Source organism: Electrona antarctica (assembly GCF_951216825.1).
Source record: "Electrona antarctica genome assembly, chromosome: 18".
NCBI classification, from domain to species: domain Eukaryota; kingdom Metazoa; phylum Chordata; class Actinopteri; order Myctophiformes; family Myctophidae; genus Electrona; species Electrona antarctica.
Window position 1 is genome coordinate 45,645,984 of NC_136799.1, and position 23,778 is coordinate 45,669,761.

Consider the following 23,778-nt stretch of genomic DNA (forward strand, 5'->3'; position numbering starts at 1 on the left):
ATAGCAGACCTACAAGTTCATAGCGCGGCATGAACTCGGTGCCGCGCTATGAACTTTGAGCTTGTAGATCGGCTATTTTTTGCTACGACAATATGCACTGTGGCCCTCTGGAGTGAGAGTGGAAATATAGTGGCCCTCCTGGAGTGAGAGTGGAAATATAGTGGCCCTCTCCATCGTCAAAGTTGCCCACGCCTGGTTTAGCTCTTATGTTATTGCATGAGTGGAAGTGAATAGATAACGTTGTCTCGTTGTTTGGTATAGATGTCCTCCAGCGACAGCGCGGCTGTGTCCGCTCAACTAACGGAACCGTCTCTGCTTTCGAAAAATGGGCCGTGAGCGGCGTAGACTTCATAACCTTTGACCCTCACTCGCTCAAATGGACGTCCCGGTCTCCATCGGCAGACGCAGTTGAACACAGCTGGAACAACAAACAAACGAGGAACCATGTATTTGGTTACTTTCTCAAGAGTCAGTGTCCCTCAATGTTGCAGCAAATGAAGTTAAAACCAAGGGACCATGATGCAGGTAAGAATGACAACTAAGGATAGTTTAGGTATTGGTCTGGAGAAAATGCAAACATGCTGGCACTCCAGGCAGACACGCAGACACAAGCAACGTGCACTCGCGCGCACGCGCACGCACGCACGCTCGCACAGTACTCACACATGTCTTATTAAGTAAAAGTATCAATACCACAATGCAGAAATACTCAAAGTTAAAGTACAAACGTTTTGGTATCAACTATCAACATATACCAAAAGTCAAAGTAGCCTATACTATACCCATTGTGCAGCATTTTCCATTTCACAAATTCAAAATGTATACAAATCATTGGAAAAGGCCGATCTACAAGCTCAAAATGTGTCGCATGGCGACGCATCGTGAGCTTGTAGATCGGCTATTTTGGCAGAAATATATGGGGCTGGAGTGGTTAATGTGTGTTTCATAATCATAATAATAAAAACATCTACAAAATAACTAGTAGCCTAACTCAAGTTTTTATATAATTGTAGTGGAGTAAAAGTACAATATGTTCCTTGGAGTGATATATGGTGGAGCAGAAGGATTGCAAATTGTAAATACTGACGGGAGTAAAAAATAAGTACCTCAAAATTGTACTTATGTACAGTAGGCTACTTAGTAGTAAATGTACTTATACTTACTTTACACCACCACATGTTTTCACTCAGACACTTGATTAACCCATTTTGGGCGGGAATCCCTTTTGGTGTTTTAAGCATTATGTTATACTTTAGCTATTGGAAAAATAGCATATCTACAAGCTCATAGCGCGGCACTGAGTGCCTTGTAGCTCTGCTATTTTTGAAAAATCGTGAAAATGTGGCGCAAATCTTTGAATATATATTATTTCAGAGCGAACGTTTTTAACTCAAATCTTTGCTCCTGAACAACATATTTTCAGATGGGGGTCGGCGGCCAAATACATACATAATAATACATAATAATAATACACTCAAATCTTTGCTTCTTGGGGGGGTCCCTGGAACAACAACATATTTTCAGATATGGGTCGGCGGCCAATTAGGCTACATACATTTTTGGGGGGTCCTTGACATGAACATGTTTGAGAACCACTGACATAGAAACTGTCAGGATTTAGAAGGCATTCGTAGAATCGTTGTCAGGTTCGAAATGGGTTAATCTCTTGATTCCACTTTTGTCTCCCAGACGTGCGCATCTTCGCAAAGGCCATTCCTGGCACTACAGCGAAGGTGTCCCTGAGGTGTCACGTGACAAGCCGTGACAGATCCCTGAAGGTCTCTCTGAGCGGAGACGGGGGAGCTCCCACGGTGAACCAGGTCAGAGTCACTGGACCGCTGCCGACTGGAGAAGACGGAGCTGTGATCTTCAGACTGACCGCAGAGATCCTCAGCGGCGACGACAGCACGTATGTCTGTGCAGCGCAGACAAGGAATCACAACAACGTCTCTGTCCTGTGGGGTGAGAGAGCTTTATTTTTCCCACAATCAAATCGATGCCACGATGTTTAGATGATTTAACCCATTTAGACCTGAGGACGATTCTTCAAATGTCTTCTAAATCCTGACAGTTTTCTGAAAAACTCATGTTTTTATGTCAGTGGTTCTCAACCCTTTTTCATGCCAAGGGCCCCCAGAATTATATGTATTTGGCTGCCGACCCCCATCTGAAAATATGCAGTTCCAGGGACCCCCCCCCCAAGAAGCAAAGATTTGAGTTAAAAACGTTCGCTCTGAAAGAATATATTCAAAGATGTGCGCCGCATTTTCACAATTTTAAAAAAAAAGCTGACCTACAAGCCCGTAGCGTGGCACTCGGTGCCGCGCTATGAGCTTGTAGATCTGCTATTTTTCAATAGCTAAATTATTTAAAAAAAAAAGCTTAAAACACCAAAAGGGGTTCCCGCCCCAAAATGGGTTATTTACTGGACGAACACATCTTGATCGTGTATTCTTTCCCATTGCAGATGGCCACACTCTTGATGACAGACGCGCTCGAATCCGAATGGTTGCTGGAGATAAATGCCATTTGTGGACCATTCTGACGATGGTCTTTGGTTTTGGTTTCTCGGTGGTTATTGTGTCTGGATTTTGGTGTTTCATCAAGATAGGTGAGATTTTTGTTTTGTTTTGTTTGTTTTTCTTTCTATTTTTGTTTCACCTTTAAAATCAACAACTATATACTAGTTATTTGTGAGGAGAAATAAGTTGCCCTTCTTTAATTGTAACCCGCATCCCCCGCTATTTAATCCAATATGCTACGCTGCCTAGAATGTCTTATTACCTTTGGAGCATAACGCCAAAGTATTTGCAGCTTTGAACCACGAAAATCTGGCTAAAAATAGTCTGATGGTTTGTTGTTGATGAGAAAAACAGGCCGCCGTTACAATGCGAAGCGGCAACAGCCTCCACAGCATGTTGTAGTCCAAACAAACGGCCCGTCCACTTGCATTGGGCTCATTTTCCCAGAAGCCCTAGCAGCCCAGAGGATGGCTTGATTTCCGGTTTCGTCATCATAACGCGACGGCCTCGTCACCAGGTCCGCGACAAATACGCTCCTTTCTTTTGAATTATTTTAAAACGGCGAATTAAACACATTAAACAACAACTTAAAGCCCTCAAGGTGTTAACATTATGTTTTGACTAATATGCTTTATAGTCTGGTGTACTGTATGTGTTGTCATGTATGTCTTGTTACAACTAATATAACAATAACATGATGTTGTGACTTGTTGTAGTCACGGTGAGACATAGACATCCTCCACTGTTTGATAAGAACCTGCCACTGCCAGAGGAGCACCTAGAGCTCCACAAGCATCCTATGGAAATGAACATGGTAAGACAATATGATACATAGCACACTTTGGCCCTAGACAGTGGCGTGCACAGATAGACACTAGGGGGTGCTAGAGCACCCCCTGCCCTTTTGGCAATGTGCCCTTTTGAAAAAAAATGAACTTTTTTTTTTTTTTTTTGATTTTTCAAAAATAGCAGACCTACAAGCTCGTAGCGCGCCACTCGGTGGCGCGCTATGAGCTTGTAGATCTGCTATTTTTCAATAGCTAAAGCATAACATAATGCTAACACCAAAAGGGGTTCCCGCCCCAAAATGGATTAAGGCAACCGGCCGGTTCCACGCGCTGCACAAGGTGCCCTTTTTTAACTTGAGCACCTGCCCCTCTAAATGTCTGTGCACGCCACTGGCCCTAGATGTGTGTCTGACTCTGACTCTACTACTGTGTGCAGTGGTGAAAGTAGACGTACCATACTCTAGTCCAGTGGTGTCAAAGTGGCGATCCGCGGGCCTTTTGCAGCCCGCGGAGCCGCCCAATGCGGCCTGCCGGCCATTTATAAAAACAAAACAAAATATGTCAAAAAAATGAATGTAAAACGTGGGCACTCTGGGGTTTTTTTTTTAAAGTGGTGTGTGGGCACACAAAGTGTTAATTGCTTAACAATGGACAGCTGAGTACCAGGAATGTGTGTGTGTGTGTGTGTGTGTGTGTGTGTCTCCCTCTCTCTCTCCCTCTCATAGCAGAAAAAAAGAAAGCATTCTCGTGAAACTATAAAGAAAAGTGTGTGTGAGTGTGTGAGACTAGAGTCTAGTCTATACCAGGGGTGAGCAACTTTCACTCCAGAGGGCCACTATAGTTCCACACTCACGCTTAGCAGATCTGCAAGCTCACAATGAGTCACAACGCGACGCGTTGTGAGATTGTAGATCGGCCATTTTCAAGTATACCAAGTACAAACAGGGCTGAAATGGTTAATGCATGTTTTGAAATCGACAATCAAAAGTAACTAGCAACTAATCTTTCACTATAGCAAAATAAAAATAAAAAAAAAACACTGCAATGAGTTCAATATATTTAAATATAATACAACAATGTAATATAACGGTATCGGAATCCGTATCTGCCGATATGACCCTGCAAAAATAATCGGAGATATTGGATATCGGTCATAATTTCAATATCGTGCATATAGTGTTCTTTAACCCATTTTGGGCGGGAACCCCTTTTGGTGTTTTTAAAGCATTATGTTATACTTTAGCTATTGAAAAATAGCAGATCTACAAGCTCATACGAGCTTGTAGTTCTGCTATTTTTGAAAAATCGTGAAAATGTGGCGCAAATCTTTGGATATATATACTCTTTCAAAGCGAACATTTTTAACTTAAATCGTTGCTTCTGGGAGGGTCACTGGAACAACATATTTTCAGATGGGGGTCGGCGGGGCAAATGCATATATTTCTTTGAGGTCCTTGACATGAAATAGTTTGAGAACAACTGCCATAGAAACATAGGGTTTTTCAGAAAACTGTTAGGATTTAGAAGACATTAGTAGAATCGTCCTCAGGTCTAAATGTTCTTCCTGCTTCATTGCACCAGGACACAGAGGAGACACAGGGGGGCGAGGACGAGGAGGACGTCATGGAACCCTTCTCCACGGCTGGGAATCAACCCAAGACCATGAGACTATACGGGTGATCACGTTCCAGGTGGCCTTTGGCACAACTTCTTAATCTATAAACGCCTTTAGGTTTTATAAGATATATAAGATTAATATCTCAAATCCATGTCAGCGCTGCCTGCCTATAAAACATGATGTTGTTGTTAGTAGGAATGCACACAGATGCACATCATGGAAGGAAGTGCATTGGAAAGGGGGAGGAGCCAAACCCGAGTTCATGTTTATCCAACCAAAAAAAAGGGAGGGGAAAAAAACGTTTTTCTTTTTTTTTTATCGAATTGGTTCCCGGATTGAGATAAGATAAGATAAGATAGGGATAAGGCTTTTATTGATCCCTGGAGGAAGATGAATGTGTAGCATTAAGCAACAAGCAGTGAGAATTAAACAGGAGAGATTCTCTACTGTTCCTTTAGGGGAGGTTCTGTGTTGGCTCACCATACACGTGATGCAGTCACTTCATTACACCATTCTGGGCGGGAACCCCTTTTGGTGTTAGCATTATGTTATGCTTTAGCTATTGAAAAATAGCAGACCTACAAGCTCATAGCGCGCCACCGAGTGGCGTGCTACGAGCTTGTAGGTCTGCTATTTTAAGAAAAAAATCGAAGAACGACTGACATAGCTTTTTCAGAAAACTGTCAGGATGTAGAAGACATTTTTAGAATCTGATCTCAGGTCGAAATGGGTTATACCTGACGGTGAGCAGTTTACTCAGGAGGGCGTATAAGCAACACATGTGGAGGAACATGCTATCCCTCCCAGCTCGGGGCACCCTGCCTGAACAGCCCCTGCATCAAAATGTACTTAAAGTACTACAAGTAAAAGCATTCATATTGCAGAATGTCCCATTCCAAGTTCAAAATGTGTAGAAAATATATTGAAAATAGACGATCTACAAGCTCTCAATGCGTCGCAATTGAGAGCATCCGAGATGTCCGAGATGTAGTGGAGTAGAAGTAAAAGTACTGGAAATTGGAAATATACTCAAGTAAAGTACAAATACCTCAAAATTCTACTTAAGTACAGTAGGCCTACTTGAGTAAAAGTACTTAGTTACTTTCCACCACTGCCCAAAAGTATCTGCAGTGCTGTGACCCTTGTAGGAGCGCTATAGACCCCCCATGGAAAATGGAGTCTGTCCCCGTTACAATGCGCTAGACCCCCTGGGAGATGGAGTCTGTCCCCGTTACAATGCGCTAGACCCCCTGGGAGATGGAGTCTATCCCCGTTACAATGCGCGCTAGACCCCCTGGGAGATGGAGTCTGTCCCCGTTACAATGTGCTATAGACCCCCTGGGAGATGGAGTCTGTCCCCGTTACAATGCGCTAGACCCCCTGGGAGATGGAGTCTGTCCCCGTTACAATGTGCTATAGACCCCCTGGGAGATGGAGTCTGTCCCCGTTACAATGCGCTAGACCCCCTGGGAGATGGAGTCTGTCCCCGTTACAATGCGCTATAGACCCCCTGGGAGATGGAGTCTGTCCCCGCTAGAATGCGCTAGACCCCCTGGGAGATGGAGTCTGTCCCCGTTACAATGCGCTATAGACCCCCTGGGAGATGGAGTCTGTCCCCGCTAGAATGCGCTAGACCCCCTGGGAGATGGAGTCTGTCCCTGTTACAATTGCTGAGGTGGAGCGCCGCTACACCTATACCATCAGCTCCCAGTACTTACCGCACGACTTGCCGCACCCTATAGCCGTGCTACTCATACGCTGAGTTGGCGGTGCCGGGGATCAAAGGCGAGAGCTCTACCGACGTACTGAGCTACCCGGACACAAGACCTTTGTGGGCAAGCCTGCTGTGCTCCACTCGAGTGGCCCAGGAGCTCGTAGATCGGTTGTTTTCACAATTGTGGCCAATTGTTTAGGTAATATTTGACAATTCGGCTTCGGCATGTTTGACCATTTCTTACAGTACAGTCTTATTATTAGTTTATTTTTTACATTTTCTTTAGAGCTATTAAAAAGGTCTATAGCCTGACACTCGTTTCACAAATCACCAGTGGCTGGAGATGCAGGGCCTGGATCCAGGCTAAAAGAAAAGGTCTTCAAATTCAAAGTGTCACTTTGACCCTACTGTATATACAGTACACTTATACTGTATATATTCACTTTATACTGTTTGTTTACTGTTGTTTGTTTGGGACCCGATCCCCAGTTTGGGAACCATTGCTCTAATGTACAGGCAAGAGAGTCAAGAATCAGACCAAGACAAATAACAATACAAAAATACATTGAAATAAAAACATTATTAGAGTGTCAATCTAGACACCTGTTCTGGGTCTCTGAATTAATGACATTATGTGATGTCTAATGATTGATGATTGGACACAGACCTACGGTATAAATACATTACATTATTTAAGCCAATAAGGCCTTTGTTGTGCGTTAGTATCCACATTATGAAATGACGCACAATGTTCTTATAATGTGTAAAACACATTCCCCTTCAACACATCCAGTCAGCCCAATCTAAACACACTGTCACATTGTCATCAGTAGCCATATGCTGTTTCTGTGCAAGTTTACGAAACATGCTTTTTTTTTTAATGGTTTTTCTTCTCTGACTTTGTAGACCTCATTATTTAACTATATCGATAACGAACTATTGCTGTTGAATTTGTATTCTATTTTTATTGACTGCTAAAATGCACCGTTTTGTAAAGCTTTCATGGGCATGACGTAGCAAGAAAATCTACAGGTTGCAATTTCGATTAAATTATCCTTGTTTGCATGAAAAACCTTTGGGCCTAAGTGTGTGACTATTACCTTGAATATGTGTTACTTACTGTTTTTGTTGAATAAAACCTAATTAAAAAAAATGTCCCTTTCTGGCACACCTACTTCAAGGACAACACGTGCATAGGAGCGGGCACTCATTGCATGACAAAAAACAATTGCGCACACAGTCTTCATCAGGGACGTGTGTTAGAGGGGCAGGGGCTGAAATCCTGTAAGAGGGCACTTTTGGACAAAAATAGCTGATCTACAAGCTCTCAACGCGTCACAGCGTGACACGTTGTGAGCTTGTAGATCTGCTATTTTCGGGGGCGCAACCCAGGTGCTATTTTCGGGGTGCAACCCAGGTCTCTTTAGCTATAGTGGAGATGCGGTGTGTAACGACATGGATTTCTAAACACATTTGTTCAACGCAAAATACTGTGTATAAACGTTCAGGAAAAAAGGGCAGGGGCTGAAGCCCCCTTTGATGTCTAAATGGTAAAAATGGTAAATGGTGCATTTATATAGCGCCTTTATCCAAGGCGCTTTACATAGACTGTGCATTACATTCACCCATTCACACACACATTCATACACCGATTGCGGCGGAAGCCATGCAAGGCACCAACCAGCACATCGGGAGCAATGTGGGGTTCAGTGTCTTGCCCAAGGACACTTCGACATGTAGACAAGAGGAGGAGCCGGGATTCGAACCGCCGACCCATGGATCATTGGACGACCTGCTCTACCTCCTGAGCCACAGTCGCCCATGTCTATGTGTGCACGTCCCTGGTCTTCTTTTACAGCCACAGCGTATTTATTTGGAATACTTGTCGCTCTGACCTTCAACAGGTATATAGGCTATCTGGGTAAAATATGCAACGGACACATACAGTACAGTATAGTATAGGTCCAATCGGAGCATAGGCCTTACCTCGCCAATCGTTATGGAGGCGGACGGCACATGCAGGTGTCTACATAAAATGCTATCTAAGTTACATAAGTTGGGCCTTTGCATACGCCTGTAAGGTCGTCGGGGCAAGTTCTACGGGCCATGATGGAGTCTGAAGAGGTGGGTTTTCAGACTACGGCGGAAGATTGGGAGTGAGGCTTGGGAGTGAGGCTGGAACCCCATGGTGGTCCCCGGACCCCACTTTGAGAACCACTGTGTTATGTCAACAAAACATTTACCGTTAAAGTGATTCGTTTAAATTGTCATTAAAGTGGTTAGAGCAAGCAGCCAAAGCACCAATCAGCTGATCAATCAGTCTATTGTAGCCAAAATTGTAGAAACTAAAGGCACCAGCATGCCAGGAGCCCTCTTGTCCACAAGGTGGCAGTGCAAGTTAGTTTTAAAAGTCCAAGGCCACTTTTGTAGAGGTTTGGGTTGTGTAGTTATAGTTACCTTGCCATGATGTAACTCCAAATGTGGACAAGAAATCAAAAATAATATAATTGCTCCAGTGATTAGAAATTGATCATTCTAAATATGCTCCTCGTTGACTTACTTTGTACGGCGCTGAAACAGCTTATAATAAAAAACAGTACAAGCTTAGGTTTGGTGATGCTCTATATTGTCTGAATGAACTGTGCTTGTGTTTGTTTACAGTACATACTAAAAGAGTGACTTTGAGATCTGTTTCAGCATAGAATGTAAGTCAATGAGGAGCATATTTTGAATTATCAATTTCTAATTACTGGAGCAATTATTTTAGATTTCTTGTCCACGTTTGGAGCTACATCATGGCAAGGCATGACACAACCCAAACGTCTACTTACCCCTTTTTTAAATCCTAACAGATTACGTACAAAGGCAATATACTCTAAAAAGATGGCCGTGTTGAAACCATTGTTACATTTTCACAGTTTCACAGTGTCAGTGGATCAACGCCAGCAGACAGGGGCGCAGATAGCATTTTATAACTGGGGGGGATAGATTTGGGGGTATTTGCGTGCGACAATTTCACAAGTTGGGGGGGGATATCCCCTCCACTTTTGGGGGGGACATCTAACCTGACTCCGCCAGATGGGGCAGCAGAGAGTACACTGGGTTCCCCCCTCCTGCTCCCATCTGGGAACTCTCAGGCAGACTTGATGCCCAGCCACAAAACGGCCTGGCCAATCAACAGCAGCTATCCCGCCTCCAGCTGCTGCAGTGCATGTACCAAACCAGTAGAGGGCAGTAATACGCCTTGAAACGAGAACTGGTTGCTGCCTGAATTTTTTTTCCTTTTCTTCCGCTCAAAAAGGTGGAGGGGACGATCGCCCCACCTCATACAACTGAGGGTGATTATCCCCCCCCCAACTGCGCGCCTGCCATATAACTGCTAAATCGTCACTGTGTTTTGTCATGTCCAGAGTCTCAACACAACCATCTATTCTGATATTTTACAGCACTGTGTGCTTCAGTATGTTGACAAGCTTCATGGAGATGCTAATTTTCCTTTCCAGCTCGATTTGGCACCTGCCCACAGTGCCAAAACTATGCCTCAAGACCGCCTGTGGAAGAGCATTCCACATAACAGAGTGGGCGCTACAAACTGAAAGGCTCCATCACCTTTAGCCCTAGAACGGCTCTTGTTTTTTACTTAATTTCTGGTCGGGTTCCAAATTGGCGGCCTAAATGTGATAAATGCTCCGTTTGTACTCACCCATTAAATAATTCCAAAGACGTGGAGTGAAATATGGTCCTCTAGTTTTATATCCATGTGAAAGTTCTGGCACAAAACGTGTATTTAGTCAATTATCTCCACCTTTTCACGAGATGCACACGGACGTCTTTCTCTCCGGGCAAAGGGGCCCGGAATGATCGCTGGACTGATTTTACGAATACGTCCCGTTTACCACAGACGTTATCACCAATTGACCAGGGAAACACAAACGTTTGGGTCACACAATTGGCAGGTGCCTTGCGATAGGTGCTGGGTAATTAATCACACCACCTGCCAATTGTGTGATTGTGAGATAATTGACTAAATACACGTTTTGTGGCAGCATTTATCACATTTAGGCCGCCAATTTGGAACCCGACCAGAAATTAAGTAGGACCGTTCTATGGCTCTTGTATGTGAAATACTGTATACTGTATGAACCAGCAAGAGCCGTTCTAGGGCTACATCACCTTTTGTCCCAAGATTTGTGTTTGGAACCGTTAACAGACCCTGTTCAGCAGACCGTCCTTAAGGCCCTCTCTGGCACATAACGTGGGACAAGGTCAGTGAGATATTTGGGGGCCTGACCATGTAGAGCTCTATTAGTAAGGGCATTTTATCAGGTATTTGACCAATCTGGGAACTAAATCGTTACCAAGAAATTTCTTCACCAATGTGTTTCTAAAGGTGTCTAATAACATGTACTAAAAGTTTGAAATTCAACTCCCGTGGGAAATTGAGTTATTAGCATAATATGTGACCATATACCCATAACATCCTATATAAGGCAAAAAAGTCCAAATTTCATCATTCTTTAAGTAGCATGTGACATATGAAACTAGGGGGTTTTCATGATTCTGAATCCATTCCAAGCATTCGTTTTGCACAAAAAACACTCCTTGAGCTAAATTAGGCCATATCCACTTGACCAAATGTGCTGACCTATGATGACGGCTATGGCCGTTTTCCTCCCAAGGAGTGTTTTTTGTGCAAAACTAATGCTTGGAATGGATTCAGAATCATGAAAACACCCTAGTTTCATATGTCACATGCTACTTAAAGAATGATGAAATTTGGACTTTTTTGCCTTATATAGGATGTTATGGGTATATGGTCACATATTATGCTAATAACTCAATTTCCCACGGGAGTTGAATTTCAAACTTTTAGTACATGTTATTAGACACCTTTAGAAACACATTGGTGAAGAAATTTCTTGGTAATGATTTAGTTCCCAGATTTTCATAGATTTCTCTTACTATATAGGTGAGCACTAGGACTTTGAAATGGAACTCTGAAACTAACCGGAAGCCAGTGCAAAGAGGCCAGGACTGGTGTGATGATGTGCAGGCACCTTCTGTTAGACCCGGTGAGCAGTCAGTCTGGCTGCAGCATTTTGTATTAGCTGGAGGCGTTTCATATGGTGGTTTTGTTAAGGCAGGTGAAAAGTGAGTTGCAGTAGTCCAAGGGGGAGGATACAAAGGCATGGATAATCATCTCTAGTTCCGGGAAGGAGACAATAATTGATCCGAGTTTAGCAATGTTCCTGAGGTGGAAGAAACAAGTGCGGGTTAACTTGTTTGATGCGAGTGTCTAAAAGCATGGTCTGATCAAAGTTAACACCAAGGTTTCGATTAAGGAGGAGGTTGGGTGGACGAGGATGGCACATTTTAAGCAAAGAATAGCGAAAATAGCCGATCTACAAGCTCAGTAGGCCCGTGTTTGGTCTGTCGTGAAGCAAACAAACAAGTCGGTAAAGAGATCGCAGGTGTATTTATGCTGTGGTGATTGGACCAGGGATTGGCTGTGGTGAGAGGAGGCAGGTGCAGAGCCTTAGATAGGCAGAGTTACGCAAACTGCGTTCACTTCATGGGGCTTCAGTCCAATGGCGGCTCTCCTACATAGACTTGTAGAGTGTGGGGACAACCAACTGGGACAAGTCCTGGACTGGAAGTAAGCAGAAATGCATTGGACTCAGGCAACAGCCCAGCTCTAAAGATCTTAAATCCCTTTATTTTAGATTGTTTTGTAGTAATAGTACAACATAAACATTAAAGAGACTTTAGTTGTTACTGTACAATACTTTAAAACAGTTGTCATGTTGCACACATGCTTAAAATAGCTCTTATTTGCGCCGCCCTCGTTGAAATGTATTTCCAACTCCAGCTTGTCTCAGTTCAGGCTGCATGAACAGCGCTCGAGCGCTCGGTTTCTGCCCCCTCAATATCGTAACTCTTCTATTAGATGGCTCTGGGCAGGTGTAGTGAATACGGGGGATTGTGAAAGGGGAGTGGGCGTTGAGTGAAGGCAGGAGGTGATTGAGAACAGGGAGTGGCAGAGGGTGGTCTCTACTCCTGACACTATACGTTGTATAATACAACCCGAGTGGAAAAACATTGAGCAGCATGGAGGATTGGAGTACGCCACCTGTTTCGAAAATTGCACATAATGCAGGAGGCAGCAGCACATTGCATTATTGAAATTGAGCGCTTCCAAACTCCAGCACTTAGCAAAAGTATTCACCTGCACGGATGTTCATGGCAGAAAGTAGCTCATAACATGCCTACGGTGGATTCGTATGAAACAAAAACTTTGCAGATAGAGGATAATTCAAGCTCTCTGTACAGCTACAGTACCATGTTGGTGAGTTTAACTATCAATCTAATAGGACCTTTCTGTTTGGATGTATGGGCTGTAAAGGCCAGAAAGTTGTTCTTTTTGCCACTCAGTAGGTGTATAACTTCCGGGTATGATGATGTCACGCACATAGCCTCTTAAAGGACCACTTCACCACTTTTCAACCTATCTTCATATAGTACAGGTAGGTCAGGGTTCCCCAATAGGTGGCCCGCGGGCCATTTGTGGCCCACGAAGCGCCCCCTTGTGGCCCCTGGAATAATTATTTTTTAGGGGGTCCCAGATATAAATGGCATTACATGGGGGTCAGTAGCCTATGCATGTCAAACTGGGCATCCTTTTCAAATGGGGTCTTGCCCTGAAAATGAATTTTCAGGGCAAGGACTCGACCTTGTGCGTGCGGTCTCGGCCCCCAGCCTGGTACCCTAGTCAAAATATGGCCCTTGCGGAAAATTAATTGGGGAACCCTGTAGTAGGTCCTCACAAATAATCATGAAAAAATGGCGCAATTTTGTGTCTCATAGGAGAGCTGTGGGCAGTTCAGAAACCGTCTTCCAGTGACATCATCGATGGGGAATACAAGCTAAAAGAAACTGCAGGCTTACTAGTCCTGAAAAGTTGCAATGCGAAAATGGAAGCCATAGTTCTCACGATAATAAAAATCTAAAAATGTTTGTAAAAAATCTTGTTTAAAAAAAATCTGCCTAATGATGATGTCACTGGAAGACAGTTTCTAAACTGCCCACGGCCCTCCTATGAGACACAGACTGAGTAGAAAGAAATCGTGCCATTTTTTCATGATTATTAGTGAGGACCTATTATATGAAGATAGGTTGAAAAGTGGTGAAGTGGTCCTTTAAATTTCACATCGTGACCTCACTGATGACGACAGGAGTGAACACCCTCGTGCGACATAAAACATCCGGCCACGGCCTGGAACGAAATGGATTCCTTTGTTCAATGTCTTAACATCACCTTGTCGTTTTCTTTGTAGTTTTTTTGTCATCTCGGACATGGCGCTGATCCTTAACATATTCTACGAGATATTCGGTCGACGGAAAGAAACCGTCGGCCAACACGAGGCGGCGATCAAGAAACTCCGGGAGACGGAGGAGATGCTGAAGGACAAAAAGGAATCTCTGGAGAAGAACATCCTCGTCGCCGACGGCGACGTTCTTGCCGCCGTCGGCGACAAGAGCGGCACGCAGGCCCTGCAGGCCCTGAAGAGGAAGAAGCGCTACGAGAAGCAGGTGGAGCAGATCGAGGGCAAGATGCTGAACGTGGAGTCGCAGCGGGAGGCGCTGGAGAACGCCAACGTCTACACCCAGGTGCTCAAGAACATGGCGTTCGCCGCCGAGGCCATGCGGGCCGTGCACGAGAACATGGACGTGGACAACGTGGACGACCAGATCCAGGCCATCACGGAGCAGCAGGAGATGGCGCAGGACATCTCCGACGTCATCTCCAAGCCCATGGGCCCCTGGGGGGAGGTGCACGACGAGGACCAGCTGCTGGCCGAGCTGGACCAGATGAGACGGCAGCAGCAGCAGCAGCAGCAGCAGCTGCTGGCGGACAAGAAGCTGCTGGAGCTGGTCGTCGACGCGCTTCCCAGCGCGGCGGTGGCGGATTCCGCTTTGCCCACCGCCGAGGCCGAGTCTCCACAGGAGACCGGCGACGGAACGCTGCGGCCGCCCATGGTGGTCCCATGGTGGTCCACTTCCCCTCTCTGCCTACCTACCACGAACTGCAGCACAACAACGTCCACACAACAACAACAGCAGCATGCTACAGACGAGGCTTCAGATGAACCTGTGCTGAAAAGGCCTAGACTGAACTTGTGATGAGGGAAAAACACGTATGCACGCACGCACGCACGCACACACACACACACACACGCACACAAATTGAAAGGATGGAGAATGGAAATATAATGTCTAGAATAGATTGGAATTCAGGTTAAAGCTACATTATGTAACTTTCTTGGTCTAACCTGGATTTGCACCCTGGTCCTCTGCCGAAAGTGCTGAAATGTTTACCAGTGAGCTAATAGAGGCTGCCTGCTTGCTCAGGGGATAAATATAATTTTGACTTTCGGGTCAGAATTGGTGTCAAACCAGAAACAGGACCGTGTCAAATCCTGGACACAGGATTTAAATGTCTCAATAGTCAGTATCAGGGAGACCATATAACACTCCAATTATATACGTTATTATATTAAACTCTAAAAACTCTACCTTATAGATTGTATTCACAAAAAAAAAAAAGATTTAATGTTCAGACAAAAAAGATCACAGCCGTGTGAAGTGAGGGGCATTCTTATCATCATGCATCATCTCATTTTGGCCAATCACAATTTGCGTCCTCATTTTCCGTCTTCGCTTTTGTCTTTTCAATGTTTGTGTTTACACAAACCCGGAAAGCTGTGCATAGGGGTGCTACCCCCCCCCCGCCACCACCAATAATAATAAATAAAAAAAATCACCCCCAAGTGTGGGGCGCTAATATATTAAAGTTTAACTCATGTTGATTATAGGTGATGTGACGGTGATGTAAAACAAACGGTGCCGACGCCATTAATTGACAATAAAGAGACAATATGACGTTAAATTCCCTCATTCCCTTCATTGTCAATGGCGTTTTTAAAACAAACATTGAACTAAAAACAAACATTAAACCTGTATGTATATAGAGCGCCCCTCAAAAATAGATGAAGATACGTTTAAAATTGGTGAACTGTTCCTTTAAGTTAGCTGACACCCAAGCCTGTTTGCCTCTAACGACAGGGGTGTGTGATGAGATGGTATCTTAATCATTAATTAATTAATTAATTAATTAATTAATTAAGACCTATTTTATCCCACCTATTTTATCCCACGTTTTCAGCTTCACCCTCAGCTGATGAGCTATGGGATGCTCAGCCAATCAAATCATCGCTATGGGGCGCTCAGCCAATCAAATCATCGCTATGGGGTGCACACACGCACGCACAAAGCTGGGCACATGGAGCACCCCTCAAAAGAATACAATATTTGGAAAATGGTCTTGAGTAATATAAAGTATACACGATGTGGACATGCACGGTACATCATTATCAGACTTATACTTTTAGCCTTCAACTTCTTGTTTATGCTCCAAAATGACTGGATATGCAGGGTTTAACGTTTAACCATAATTGTCTGATGTTTAAGTATTATGTTCCATTCACATGCACTTTGTGACCAATATAAGGAGCGCTAGCCCCTCCTATGCCCAGCGTTGTGTGTCTGTTTGTACCCCATATAGCTATGATTTATTTGATTGGCTGAGCACGTAATGTGATGTATGATGATGTAGCCTATCATCCATCTGGACTTGCTACAACACTAGTGGACCAACACATTTGTAAAACCCATTTAGACCTGAGGACGATTCTACAAATGCCTTCTAAATCTTGACAGTTTTCTGAAATACCTATGTTTCTGTATCAGTGGTGCCCAATATTATCATGTCAAGGACCCCAAAAATGATATGTAATTGGCCACCGACCCCCATCTGAAAATATGTAGTTCCAGGAACCCCTCAGAAGCAAAGATTTGAGTTAAAAACGTTCGCTGTGAAATAATATACAATCAAAGATTTGCGCTACATTTTCAAGATTTTTCAAAAATAGCAGACCTACAAGCTCGTAGCGCGGCACTCGGTGCCGCGCTATGAGCTTGTAGATCTGATATTTAGCTAATGTATAACATAATGCTTAAAACACCAAAAGGGGTCCCCGCCCAAAATGGGATGAACAATCACTCTTATCGTCATACATCATCATCACACATCATATTCCGTGCTCAGCCAATCAAATCATCACAAATGTGGTTCCGGCCAATCACATGGCACATTGGCGTCTTCAATTTTCTGCACTTTTTCTTATCACTTTTTATAATTAATATGTACTTAGTTTGCTCAGCCAATCAAATCATCGCTAAAATTCAGACAATTCAATTCAACAGACAAAGCTAAAGCGCCCCTAAAAAAAAACTACGAAATAGAAAATTTACTTTTTGGAAGATCTAAAGGTAAGAGGTATTTTGACGAGGAATGACTGTGAGCTTCAGTTCCCGGGGGATTCTCACAGCCTTCTACGATATTGCAGAATTTCGTGGAAAACGACAGCACAGAACTGCCAAAACTGCAAAACAAATACGGAACCTGTATGGAAAGAATAAGGGGTCTACTCTACGCCCTTTGGGCTAGACCCCTAATAATCACACTTGAATTTACCCTTACTGTAATACATACATCATTTTCTCAAAACGGACTTTTGTCACTTAAACAAATTGATACGCTGAGAGATTAATCGAATATGCTAGGGAGTAGTATGTGTTAAAACATGGTATGAAACAGCGGTGCTTGAAATAAGAGTTGATAATCAGTTCTCAAAGTGCCCAACTTTGACCCCAAATTTAAATGGTTCCCTGTAAGGGTCCATTTGGTTCCATGTATGCACTCTCAAGCACTTAACTGCTTGCACAATTATCATATAGGTAAGATGAGGGGGGCCAACCCATTTAGATCTGGCGTCGAAATTCAAATAATAAATCCTGACGGTTTTCTGAAATACCTCATGTTTCTATATCAGTGGTGCTCAATATTACATGTATTTGGATGTATTTGGCCGCCGACCCCCATCTGAAAATAGAAGCAAAGATTTTAGTTAAAAAACGTTCGCTCTGAAAGAATATATATTCAAAGATTTACGCCACATTTTCACGATTTTTCAAAAATAGCAGACCTACAAGTTCGTAGCGCGGCACTCGGTGCAGCGCTATGAGCTTGTAGATCTGCTTGGTTTGATTTAGCCTACGTGTCATTTTTATTTAGGCTATATATTATATAATATAATATTGTGTGTGTGCTGATGCTGAACATGAAATACACATTTTCACTATACATTGTATGCTCTTATTTCGCACCTGTTATTTGTCAAAAGTACATTTATTATAAATGTATTATTTCATAAAAACTTAAGTTGTACTTAGTTGCACTAAAGATGTGCAAAAACACATTTTAATACATTTTAATGTATGTTTGAAATTATGATGAAAAAATACAATTTAATTACAAATATACTTACAGTAAGGGAAGTACACTTTTGCTGATGTCATTAAAGTATACTATCATTACATTTATTTTATAGTGCATTAACAATACATATCAAATACTAAATAGCAATTATGCTTAAAATATACTGCACTATCAATGTATTACAAATATACTTAGAGTATGCAATAAATTAATCTGAAGTATACCTTTAATAGTTTCAAGTATCCTATCCTAGCAATGTAATGATAATGCATTTGAACTACAATGAATGAATGAATGAATATTTTATTTCCGTGTCCGGACAATTTATTGACCCATCCCACATGGGATTATCAGACACAGCAATTTAAAACAATAACAACAAAACATCAACAAAACAGTTTTTTTTTTAAAAAACATTGAACTACAACTCAATGGCTGGAGCCAGCTGGCTACACAATATACAGAATCTATACACAATATAATACAATATACAGAATATATCCTCAGAGTACAAATCATGTATGGCAGCTCAATACAAATTGGGGACATGGATTAAATTAGATTTCACTTCGAACACATCTCTCTTTGTGCACAAAGAGATGCCAATTGTGGGCAGTAGTCCATGTGAGACAGAAGCTCCCTGTGTTGGCTTACGGTGCACTCAACATGGCAACCTGGACACTCCAGGAGGGTGTAATCACTGGGGAACAGGAACCTGTCAGAGCTGGATGGTGGGGTTCTGGACATGACGCTCTGGACACGGCAGGGACGTGCAATCGCTGCTGCTGCTGGCGAATGAGCAACACTTGTTTGGTTGTTCGCCGGCCTCCTGTCCTGTAATGTGACCGCTGCTGCTGGTGCCGGTTCATGCCTTACTGAGTAGTCTTTTTTGTGCCCACACCCTGGGGCCCACTTTGCCCCCCAGGCCAACTTGCGATGCGACTGAAGTCCAGTTGCGTCGCTGTGTGTCGTTGCAGCGGCCTCCCGGATCGCATGCTTTCTTGTGACGGGCGGCGAAGGTCCGACGGGAGGCTGGTGCTGGTGCGGACGCTGTGTACAGACCGTCCTGGGCTTAGGGGTGGTAGGGCCAGTGATGTCGTGTCCCCTGTACCCGGGCTGCCCCGGCTTTGCCACGGGACCCATTTCCTCGAACAGGTCCGTGAAATTCGGGCTGAGCGGTGCCGTGATGGCCTTGGCCTTGGCCCGAAAGGTCTTCAGGAGCTCCGCCGCGCGCTGCAGACAAGCGACCCGCCTGGCCGCGGCGCTCTGATGTAGCTCGGCCTGGGCCCACATGGCGCGCCGCTTGGCCGCCAGCACCGAGCGGAACTTCTTAGGAAGCTTCGTCGTGTTGTTCTGGCATCGGGAGAAAGCGTCGTCGTATAACTCCGCTGCCAGAATGGCCAGCTTGGCAACGCTGGAGTCGTTGGAATGAACCGAGGTGGCTCTGAGGACGATGACCTCCTGAGCCTGGGCCACCATGATGGCACAGAGAGTGTCCAGCGTCCCGTGGGAGAGGTCCGTGGTCGTCTCCTCGTCAAGGGCCAACGTGTCCCTGATGTGAGCGAACAATCCGCCGGCCAGCTCGAAGTGTTTCAACGCGGTCTTCAGTCCATCACTCCCGCGGTCCACGCCTTGCTGTGATTGTGAAGCGAGCTTACTCGCCAAGGCCGCCGCGTTGAAAAGGACGGCGCTCTTCTCGTAGGCCACGCTGGCCAGGGAAAGCTTGGCCGAGCGGCCGACAAGCGCCGCAGGGCCTCTGCGGAACGCACTGTACCAGGTGAATGTCGGGCACAACGTTACGTCGCCGCCAGAGAAGGAGAACTTGGGTTCGACGGCGCACAGCTGGTCGTAGTACCTCAGGAGGACGTCCAGGGACGCCCTGTCCACGTTACCCGTGGCCATGAGGGCCTCCTCGCGGAGTCCGTTCAGCTGCTTCACGGAGCGTAGGTGGCGCTCTCGGGCTTCGCCGTCCGGAAATGCTGCCGAGACGGCGTCGGACAGCGGCTTGACCAAGTCCACCTTATTGGACGACCTTTTCACTGGGACCGAGATGAATGTAGCCATTTCAGCAAGCAAAAAGAGTACGGATAAATATCTACTCTGCACTTAATTCTGTTCTGCTCTGTGAGCTGGAGGCTGGTGAATAAATCGTGTGCTCTACAAATTACAGCATTTAAAGACTTGCGCCACAACATTGTGACACTGCAATGTTGATGATCAACAATGCAGAGTGGCAACGTCATGGCTGTTGTTGCCATGGCAAAGAACGTCTGATTGGTGGGGCTCTATTGCCATGGCAACAACAGCCATGACGTTGTCACTCGCAGTGTTGACGTCAACATTGCAGTGTCACAATGTAGTGCCACGCGTCTTTTAATAGTGTAAACAAACACGCTCAGGTACTGCCCGTTGCCTGGCAACCGACTAGCCAATTGCAGCGTTAGCGTCCCTCCAGGCTATGGGAGTTAGCACACAACACAGCCAAAGAAAGAACTGCTCGAAACGAAGCGACGTGTTGTTGTTATTATTATTTTTTTCTGTTGTATTTTGGAGCACAGTTTGTTTAATTTCGCAGGGCGTGAGGCTTGTTTTGGCGAGACGACTAGCGTTAGCAGCATGCTAACGGGCATGCTAAGCTCAACTAACTGTATTTCGACCGACATCAACAGTGTGTGTGTGCGTGCGTGCGTCACGCGTGTGTGTGTGTGTGTGTGTGTGCATGCGCACGTGTGTGTGTGTGTGTGTGTGTGTGGGTGTGTGTGTGTGTGTGCGCGCGCGTGCGTTGGCATTCACTTTCGCCAAATCAGTGCAGCCACACACACAGTGGCAGCGGTGGCCGAACGGATAGCGGCGCGTTCTAGATACCGGAAGGTTCCCAGTTCGAACCAGCCGTCCGACACGTTAAAATTACCACCGCTGAAATGCCCTTGAACAAGGCATCAACCACTACGATGAAATGTGTTCTATGAGCAGGGCCTGGCTGGAAACAAGTTCTTGAGCTTAGCCCAGATACCCTGGGTAAATATAGATTTCATTTCATTTCATTTCATTTCATTTCAAACGTTGGTGATCAAAATAACAATTATTCTGCATTCACTTTGTGTAACAGTACTTCTTGTAAACGAAGTAATGCAGATGTTTAACAATAATGTACGGGTATGGCATTTGGTTTCATTTTACACTCTCAAGAGCTAAAGATAAGGAGGGTCCATTTGGTTATATACCAACTCTCCATCATTTAGCTGGGGACCACCTGGAACCCCACTGGTAGATTTTGATATTTTCGTTTATTGGCTATTTTAAGTATTATTTGATGTGGTCTGAGGCTGCAGTTGAACTGCACTCCACAGGAGTTTGCTTGTTCAACAAAATTCTACTTGATTCAAAGTGATCATAGTTGATTAGTTTGTCATATTGCGCTTAACTTCAACTGTCTTCTTCCCATCCTCAGTCCCCTCTCATTATTCTTGTCAAGACAATTACTTAGAAAAACTTGAAATTGTTTTGATGTACAGGTATATGTATTACATCGTGGAACTATTTGCTGAGTAATGTTAGTTAATAAGTCAAAACATTTCCTAACCTCTATAGGCTATTCTAAGTTCTTTAGTTTGTAAAACTATGCTTTCAAAGGTAACGGTAATGGGTCGCACACACCAAGACTGCGTTTTTTTTTTTTTGTTGACAGTGAAATGTTTGTCTTCCATTGTGCAACAATAAAAACTAAAAACTCTTGGAGTGTACCGTTATTTTTCATATGATTCGAACGGGTCAGAGCGCGGTGGTTACAAGAAAAGTTTTCTAAAACTATGCTTTCACAGTGGTTTCAGTGGGTAACAGCTACGGTCGCCTCAATTCCATCTCGCCCCAGCTTTTTCTCCGCCGACCTCACGCCGACAGCTCGGTGCGGCGGTTCTTGTAATCTTTATTTTGTTTTACTGAGAATAAGGTTAGGAATACGTTTAGGGTTAGGCATAGTTTTACTGGGGTTAAGTTTAGGTATAGGGTTAGGTTTAGGCATAGTTTTACTGGGGTTAAGTTTAGGAATAAGGTTAGGTTTAACCGTTTAAGCATAATTTACTTCGATTACTTTAGGAATACCAGGCCGCGCAGTTCCGCCGCCTGTCTGTCTGTCTGTCTGTCTGTCTGTCTGTCTCGTGTGTGTGTGTGTGTGTGCGCGCACGCGCGCATGCATGCGTATACGTACATACATACATACATACGTACGTATATACGCGCAAGGTCTTAGTTTGATTTATTTAGCACAAAAAAAATAAATCATTAGTTGTTTCAGTGAGTGTAATTACTTGTCCCCCCGCAATGAATGCTTGGATTAAAAAATAATAATAATACTTTCCCAGCATGCAGAGCAAAGCCATGACATTTCATTTGGGTGTGTTTTATCCTAATCCACACATAATGCGTTTGAGGAGATCTGCCAGAGAGACTCATAGGGATATGTGCCGTTCGTTACAGAACACACATAGGTATGTCATTTTCTGGACAAGCTGTAAACAATGACCCATATTTAGCTTTTCATTTTTTTTTAATCTTGCATCATTTGATCGCAGTGTCAAACCGAACTGACTATATAAGCGTGCCAAGTCTTCAAGTCAAGCTTTTAGTCGTTTAATATAATTTGTGGAGTTGTTTATATTTGTGGGGTTGATGCTGTGGCTCTTGTTGACAGATGGGTGAATGAGTGTGTGTGTGTGTGTGTAATCATGCGTGTGTGTGTGTGTGTGTGTGTGTGTGTGTGTGTGTGTGTGTGTGTGTGTGTGTGTGCGTGCGTGCCTCCATGTATTTGCGTACACACGTATGTTGTGTGCTGCTGTGTTTATCTCATGCCTTGCTCTATTTCCCTCCCCCCCCTGTTCCGTCTCACGACCCTCCAGTCTCGTTTTGTCTTCTCTCTTTCACCGCCGGTATACAGCCGCCGGCATCGTCTCTATACTCATCCTGACCTTCTAATGGCTTCATGCTGGATCGCAGTGAGTAGCCATCACATTTTTTTTACATGAAAACGTTCACAGTGAAAGAATAATAGTAGTATATTCAAAGATTTGCTCCACATTTTAACGATTTTTCAAAAAATAGCAGATCTACAAGCAAGTTCCCGTCCTGAATGGGACTCTCTTGAACCCCATATGGTTGAGCGGAGTCCCCCGGAGGGCTCTATACTAGTGTATTTACGGTTTTCTGTTTATTGTGGGGACTCAAATACTTTCGCAGAAACAAGCTGCAGATCGACAAGCTCAAAGTATATCAAATACGTTTTTCATTGTCATTAAAACCTTTATACAATCCGGGAACCCCTTTTTGTAACATTAGCTGTTGCTGTATTGCAACATATTTACCTCCACAGCACTTATTAGGTCAGCATTTAGAAGGCGTGTTTTGTAACAGTAATATTTGCCGCTGTGATTTGCCAAAAAAAGTATGAAAAAATCACACCCGTGTGAAGTGAGGGGCGCTGATATGTTAAAGTCTAACTCGTGTTGATTAGGTGATGTAATGGTGATGTAAAACAAACATTGATTTCTCTTTATTGTTAAATGGCATTTAATGTTTGTGTTAGGGACAAGATAATGAAAGCCTGGGTATCGAGGCTAGGGACAAGATGACGTAAATGTTCCCTTCATTGTCAATGGAGCTTGTAGATCGGCTATTTTCAGCATGTGTAAAAACTGTCATTACGACGGCATCAATTTTGGGGGTCCTTGACGTGGAAAAGGTTT

The 23,778-nt window shown here is 44.1% G+C and overlaps 3 protein-coding genes across 3 annotated transcripts in view; all 3 read left to right on the forward strand.

Annotated features, from left to right (window-relative positions):
* Positions 1 to 531: 531 nt before the first annotated feature.
* LOC306941926 (uncharacterized protein) lies at positions 532 to 5,197 on the forward strand (the record flags this gene model as incomplete). The annotated part of the gene is made up of 5 exons (XM_079527564.1): positions 532 to 553; positions 1,690 to 1,962; positions 2,468 to 2,611; positions 3,239 to 3,336; positions 4,892 to 5,197. 5 exons carry the CDS (start codon positions 532 to 534, stop codon positions 4,988 to 4,990), a joined length of 636 nt encoding a protein of 211 aa, XP_079383690.1. The 3' UTR covers positions 4,991 to 5,197.
* An 8,798-nt stretch (positions 5,198 to 13,995) lies between these two features.
* LOC306941927 (putative charged multivesicular body protein 4B-like protein CHMP4BP1) lies at positions 13,996 to 14,823 on the forward strand (the record flags this gene model as incomplete). The annotated part of the gene is made up of 1 exon (XM_079527565.1): positions 13,996 to 14,823. One exon carries the CDS (start codon positions 13,996 to 13,998, stop codon positions 14,821 to 14,823), a length of 828 nt encoding a protein of 275 aa, XP_079383691.1.
* An 8,112-nt stretch (positions 14,824 to 22,935) lies between these two features.
* The window catches only part of LOC306941928 (ankyrin repeat domain-containing protein 6-like), a gene marked incomplete at its 3' end in the record, with an annotated part of 44,828 nt that continues 43,985 nt past the window's right edge, over positions 22,936 to 23,778 (forward strand). Inside the window, exon 1 of the mRNA XM_079527566.1 lies at positions 22,936 to 23,031. Within this exon, the coding sequence (XP_079383692.1) occupies positions 23,019 to 23,031 (13 nt within the window). The 5' untranslated portion in view covers positions 22,936 to 23,018. The remainder of the gene's footprint in view (positions 23,032 to 23,778) is intronic.